The sequence below is a fragment of the Zonotrichia albicollis genome, chromosome 17 (assembly GCF_047830755.1).
Source record: "Zonotrichia albicollis isolate bZonAlb1 chromosome 17, bZonAlb1.hap1, whole genome shotgun sequence".
Taxonomy (NCBI): domain Eukaryota; kingdom Metazoa; phylum Chordata; class Aves; order Passeriformes; family Passerellidae; genus Zonotrichia; species Zonotrichia albicollis.
Genome location: NC_133835.1, coordinates 7,272,647 through 7,279,087, shown reverse-complemented (window position 1 = coordinate 7,279,087; position 6,441 = coordinate 7,272,647). Strand labels below are relative to the sequence as shown.

General features: G+C 49.9%; 1 protein-coding gene across 1 annotated transcript in view; it reads right to left on the bottom strand.

Moving 5' to 3' along the window:
• Nucleotides 1-725: 725 nt before the first annotated feature.
• The window catches only part of JPH2 (junctophilin 2), a 31,598-nt gene continuing 25,882 nt past the window's right edge, over nt 726-6,441 (bottom strand). The window contains exons 4-6 of the mRNA XM_005491349.4: nt 5,434-6,221; nt 4,112-4,209; nt 726-3,230 (exon numbers count right to left, since the gene is read on the bottom strand). Of these exons, the coding sequence (XP_005491406.2) occupies nt 4,129-4,209; nt 5,434-6,221 (869 nt within the window). The 3' untranslated portion in view covers nt 726-3,230; nt 4,112-4,128. The remainder of the gene's footprint in view (nt 3,231-4,111; nt 4,210-5,433; nt 6,222-6,441) is intronic.

Sequence of the window (6,441 nt, the reverse complement as noted above, 5' to 3'; positions counted from 1 at the left end):
CCAGCCCATGAAGGCTGAGCCTGTGTCCCCCCAGCCTCTCTGCACAGTCTGGCTTTGCTCATGTGAGACGCTCCAGAAATAGAAAAAGGATTGGAGGTTTTGGCTACTCTGGATTCCTCAGGGCCCTGCTGCCCAGGCTGCTGCTGGGCTCTGCTCATCCATCCTCCCCCATAAATCACCCAGCTGCCATTTCCCTCTGCCTCGTGCCTGGCTTTCCTCTCACCCAGGCTGTCTCCAGAGGCTGAGTGAGAGGCTGGGGCACAGGCAGTGGAGAACCACTCCTCCCCAAAGCCAGGGGGAGCAGCCAGTGTTGCACAGCTCAGAAGGAGCCTGGCAGCAACCCTGGGGTTGGGAGGCAGCAAAATGACCTGTCAGCAGCCATCTGCATGGCCTGGGCAGGCTCTGGGACAGAGAGCTGCCTTCCCTCCTGGCCCTGTGCAAGCCCTGCCCCGAGGCCAGCACCATGGGAGCACATGGAGAGTGCTCAGAGAGTTGCAGGGTCCTTAAAGGCTGCCCAAAAGCATTCAGTGGAAACAACTCTCTTTGCTAAGTATCCTCATCAATTAAAACATGCAAATTTTTGAAACAGATAACTAGAAAAAAGCTAAAAAGCATCCAGATGCCACCAGTGAAATTCTGCATTACTCTCTGCTTTAAAACTAGAGTGAATGTGCCACCGTGGAAAGAAAGAAACTTGGAGATTCCCCTGCAGAAATCCACATGGATAGAGTGAGCAGATAACTGTTTATTATTGCACATAATCCAGCAGAACAACCGACAGAAAACTCTGGACAGTAGTACACAGATTGTAGTAAACAGCTAGCAAAATCTGTGATAAAGGTATTTTTGTGTGAAGAATGAAAGTATCTGCATCTTTGTAAGACCTGAAAAGTATAACACAAAATCCTAGTCAGTTTTGAAAGCATGCAGTTTGAGGTAAATCTGGTATTTTGCATCTAAGAAAATGAAATCCCTAAGGGGCTCTCTCTCTATGTGTTTATATCCATATCTCAGTGCAATATGGATACAGTTATACGTCACATAAAAGCAAATCTACCTACTTTTCTCAGAAGGTTACTAGGAGGAAAGCACATTACTGAGTGCATATCACATGCATAAAAAATAGGAGGGGGGAAGGAATTACCTTGGCACTGTTGAAAAAGTTTCATTTTTGTGCTTAGTGATAAATAAAAGCCCCTCAGGTCTCTCAATGGAAATTGTCTTGGTGGTGAATAAAAGCAGTTGGGATATTGAAACTGCAGAGTTGGCAAGTGAATGCCAGCAAATGGAGACAAAACATTAAAGGCAGCAGAGCCTGGGGTTTGCAATACATTTATATTTAAGGAAAGAAAAAAAAAAAAAGAAAATAAGCAAACTGCTACTAAACTATGCTCTGTGGAAGTGTAGATGATGCTGCACAGCTTTCTCAGGACTGGTACAGCCACATGGCTTTAGGAAAGGATCACATTCACTTCTCCCACACTTAATACCACATATTTGCTACTGTGGCAATGTTCCTGAGCTCAATAAGGTTAAAAAATAGACTTGGTTCACAAAGAAAAGTACTGAATTATTCTCACTCTCTTATGCCATAACTAGAGTAGATAAATTAGGTAGGTTTTGCCCCATGTCTCCAGTGAGTGTAAACCCCCGTGTGTCTGCCATTCTGTCTCTGAAATCCTTTCAGATTGACCTTTGAAGCAGACTGGGCATCTGTTTTTTGCCTTAACTATCATTTCCCCATTCTTTCCAGTCCAACAAAGTTTTCCCACCCAGTCCTGTGCTGTGGGACTTCAGGATACACAGAGGTGCACAACCAACTATAAATAACATCTCTGATTATCTTAAAAAGGGATAGAAAATACACATTGCTCTTAAAAGAAGGAAGAAACATGTCCAAGCACTCAGCCTCACACTAAACTGTAACTTCATCTGTGCCGACTTTCTAAGCTCGCACTAAGGATCAGAGCAGATCATGGTGGAAAAATCTCCTTGCAAAGGTCACTCCCCGTCACAGCTTTGGGAAAATGGGTGCAAACTGCCCAGGCCTCTCAGCCTTGCACACACCAGCAACAGCTACACTGCCCCACTCTTCTCTGCCACTGCTGACAGCCTGGCTGCTGCATATTTCTGAGCCCAACAGCCAAATTACACTTCAGTCACTCACATCTCTGCACCTTTTTTCTTTCAGGCATAAGGTAACCTCTCCCATGATAGCCACCCTGCATCCTCTGCTGGAAAATCTGTTTGTTGGGTGCAATGAGAGGCCAAGACCTCCCGACAGCCTGGCACACCAAGGGGAGGAACCTGCAGATGTACAGTGGCATTTTCAGCAAGACCCTCCTTTTCACTGTAACTCACAACATTTTTATAGAAAAAAAAGGGGTGAAGGGACAAATTCAGCACACCTACTGCCTTTCCCATTACAGTGGGAAGCCACCCACTGCAAGCTGCTTCTGTGAAGAGCATTGTTGGTGGCAGGAGAGTGCTTGGATGGTGCCTGGTCCCAAAAGAGACCCCATCTCCACCCAGGGCACCCCAAAGGCACCAACAGCCTTGGATCCACCAGTCCCTCCCACCCCACCCTGCAGCCCCATCCATGGGCAGGACTCGGGTCACACTTCAACAAGCCCAATTTCAACTTGCTCCCCCTCTCAGTCCTCCATACATGGAAAATGATGCCAGGTGACAGGGGAAAGAAAAGACTTTTTGTTCATCCCTCTGGATGACTTCCAAGCACGGAGAGCAGCGCCATCCACCCCGAGCCACAGTGCGGCTCTCATGAGTCATTCCGCTTGCTGGATTGCTTCATCTCCATGCCATGGATGACAATCTCTGGAAAATCTCTGACACTGAGTCAACCAAGGGAGTTACAAAACACATCAGTGTGCACGTATGAGACCTTCTCACTCATTTTCCTACAGCTACAGATAAATCCCTCATCCCTGGCATGGCAGGACAGTTGATGGCTTTGGTGAGAATAATTTAAGGCAACTGCTATTTTATACAAAGAAGAGGAGACCACAGTGCAGAAACCCTGGCTTTTCCTTGGTAGATTGCAGAGGCCAGCCACAGCCTGGGAGCAGGAAACTGAATTGATCTTCAGACACTCTCATTTAAGGTTGATGTTTGCAGTGCAACCTTGGGATCTCAAGTCCTCCTCTTAGGTGTTTCCAGGTGGCTGAGCTTTAATCCCCGCCAAGGTCTGAGGTCTCCACCAGCAGCAACGCCTGTCCCAGACACAGATAAATAGGAAAGTCAAGGGAGAGCAAAACACATGACCAACACTTTACCACAGCTGCCTGCAAAGCTTCCACCTGGGCAGGCTGAGTGAGACTAAAAACGACAGAAAGCAGTGCCCAGCAGAGTCCTGGGAAAGCAGCCCAATATCCTCACAGGGGCTTAGAGGTGTCTCTTGTGTTCTCATGAGGCTCAAGGGCCACATTCAGCCTGGATGGCAGATTTTGTTTGAAATATTTGAGCCCAAGCCCTGCGCAAGCTCAGGACACTTTCCTGTCTGTGGGAGTACCACAGGCACGAGAAACCTCACAAGATTTTATTGCCACCAAATCCAAATGTAAACACTTATCCCAATTCAAGTGGAAGACCTGAGCAAGCTCCAGTCTCACATACATCTTGATTCATCTTTATCTTTAGTAAAACAATTAAGTAACTGCTGCAAACTAGTACTGGTGCAATTAGAGCTGCAGTTTTCACAGTTTCACGTTTTTTATGTGTTCTTGCATCTTGCTGGTCTGAGTGCCAAGAAATAAAGTAATGCACAAGTTACCTGGGAGCAGCCATGTTGAAACAGCAAATTTAAAGTGTTTCTTGAAGCATCTGCAGCATTTGCAGTAAACAAATTTCAAATTTAACATCACACACTCTTGCAATGGAATTCTCACTCCATGAAACATGCCCATGGTACTGGGAAGGCAAAACTATATGGTGAGAATGTATCCCACCCACACAGTTCTTAATTTTGAGAAAATGTATGAAATTATTAAATAATTTCATGCAATAATTTTTTGACATTTCTGAAAAGTGAGTCAACCTTAAAACACCCAGTGACATCTACAAATTGAGGGTAAAATCTCTTTCTGCTTCTTACCTTGTTCAAGAGGCTCATCATGTCAAAAAATGTACAAATAGGATGGCCAGACCAATGTTCAGTAAGATGACCATGCAGATCACAATTGTGTTAGGTCCCTGAAAGAAAACCCAAAACAGAGCATTACACGGCACAGCTCCATATAGACATAGCTTGATTCTGCTGCTCAAAAATACCACAATCACCCCCTCCAATGCACTGAAATCTGCACTGAAATTTAACAACCAGCCTGAATTTCAGACTAGTGGAATGTTTATCCTCTCCTATTCCTACTTCTTCCCTGCAAATTCATTTGAAGGATGTGAAATCAGGCTTCTTTTGCAGCTAAATTAGATTAAAGGAGCCCCTGACCAGAGGAACATGAACTCCTGATCCCATGTCAGGCTGCTCCTCCCAACTCCCTTCTGCATCCACATTGCCTGTGTTTGTAAACTTGTCATTTTTAATATCATAGAATCATAAAATGCTTTGGTTTGGAAGGGGACCTTGAAGGGGACCATCTATTTCCAAACCCCAACAAATGAAACCATGTGAGATTGCTGTAATTTCAGACCAAAGTATTTCCAAGCTGTGCTTTTCTAAAGTCACATCGGAATCATTCACGTCCAAAGGACTTCAAGTTGGGACTCAGAGGGCTAATAAAATGTCTGGGTTTCCAGCTGTATTTGCTAAGAGCAAAATTAAGTTTCAGTGACTATATTTTAAACCTGGGAAATTGGCTGGTGATTCAACACCACAGTTCAGCTCATGAGGTGCCCCTACAGCAAAAAAAAAGTAATGGGTAAAAGAGAAACACACTTGAGCTCTTCCCGGTTTTTTTCCCCTAAACTTTCACATCCAAGTTGGTTGGTAATGGGGAGGGAAAAGAAGGTGAGAAAAGTGGATAAAATTAACTGGAAGATGCCGGCTTTTGCACAAATTTTGAAATACGATTTGTCTGAAAGGTGAAGAGAGGTGGTCAAAACAGGAAGGTTATGAATGTCAGGGCAAGCATCCAGGCAGGGCAGGCTGGGAAGGTGGCAGGAGATGGGGATGCCAACACTTCTCTAGTGGGCTCTAGGATCCTAAAAAGAGCCTCCAGGCACCACTTGGCACCACTGCAGCCCCAGGCCCTGAAGTGCCATGGGCTGGCTCATGCCCATGCTCGGGTGCTCTGGAGTTTCCCCACTCCAAGTCAGATCCAACAGGCCTTGCTGGGTGCTGGGGAGGAAGCGGCAGGCCCGGGGGGTCTGCATCTCTCTGGGTCCTGCCAGACCTCATGGGGAACAGTAAAGGAAAGGCAAAATGGTTCCCAGGAGGCTCCCAGGGATGCCCCACATCACCTCTTCACACTCCTCCGCCTTCTGTGCTGCCACCACTGCCGCCGCCTGGGCCGGGCCGCGCTTGGCCCCTGCCTTGGGCTCGGTCCGGCCCGGTGCCCTGGCCTCAGTCTTCCTGTCGGCCGCGGGCTCGGCCCGGCCCAGGGCCCTGCGCTCAGGGCTGGGGCGCTGCGGCTCCTTGGCCCGAGGCGGCTCCGGCTTGGCCTCCGCCACCGCCGATGGCTTCTCCTCACGGCCCTGCGGCGGGCCAGGGGTGCCCCCTCGGCGCTGGGGCTCCCCTCGAGGCTCCGGGGAGGGCGGCTCATTCTCAGGGAACTGCTCCTCCTCATAGTCCGTGGCGGGGGTGACCGGCGACGTCCGCACGGCGTAGCTGTGGTAGCCCTTGAAGTGCTCGACGTCGGGCTCGCGCGCCATGCGCTGCAGCGGCCCGATCTCCATCTGCTCGGCGCCACGGCCGCGGCCACGCGAGGCCGGCCGGGCCTCGCCCTCTGAGGGTGCTGGGCTGCCATCGCCTGCCCGCCCGCCCGCCTCGGCCCAGCTGCCCGGCCGCAGGGCCCCGTCCTGCCGGGGGGCCGCCTTGGCCCGCTTGGCCTCGGGAGGGGTGGCGGCAGGGCTGGGTGCTGGGCTGGCGCGGGGACGTGGCTCCTCCTGCTCGTGGAGCTGGGGGCTCTCGGGCGGTGTGGGGGGCGGCGGGGCGGCCTCGGGCCGTGGCGCCTCCTCCTCCATGTTGACCGCGTGCTCGGCGTTCTCAATGATCTCCTGCAGCAGCTTCCGCTTCTGGTACTCGGGGCCTGAGGAGAGAATGTGTGAGGAGTCACTATGAGACAGCGCGGTACCCCAGTGCCATGGCACCATCGTGGCTTTGGCAGCTGTGCCCCAGCAGCAATGGGTTAGGGAACCATGGAGCAAGGGTCCAGGCTGGAGTCAGGGAAAGGAAGAACTCCCAAACCAGACGCTGCTGCCAGGAGGAACTTCCTCCAGGAACTTCCTCTAGGAATTTCCTCTAGAAAC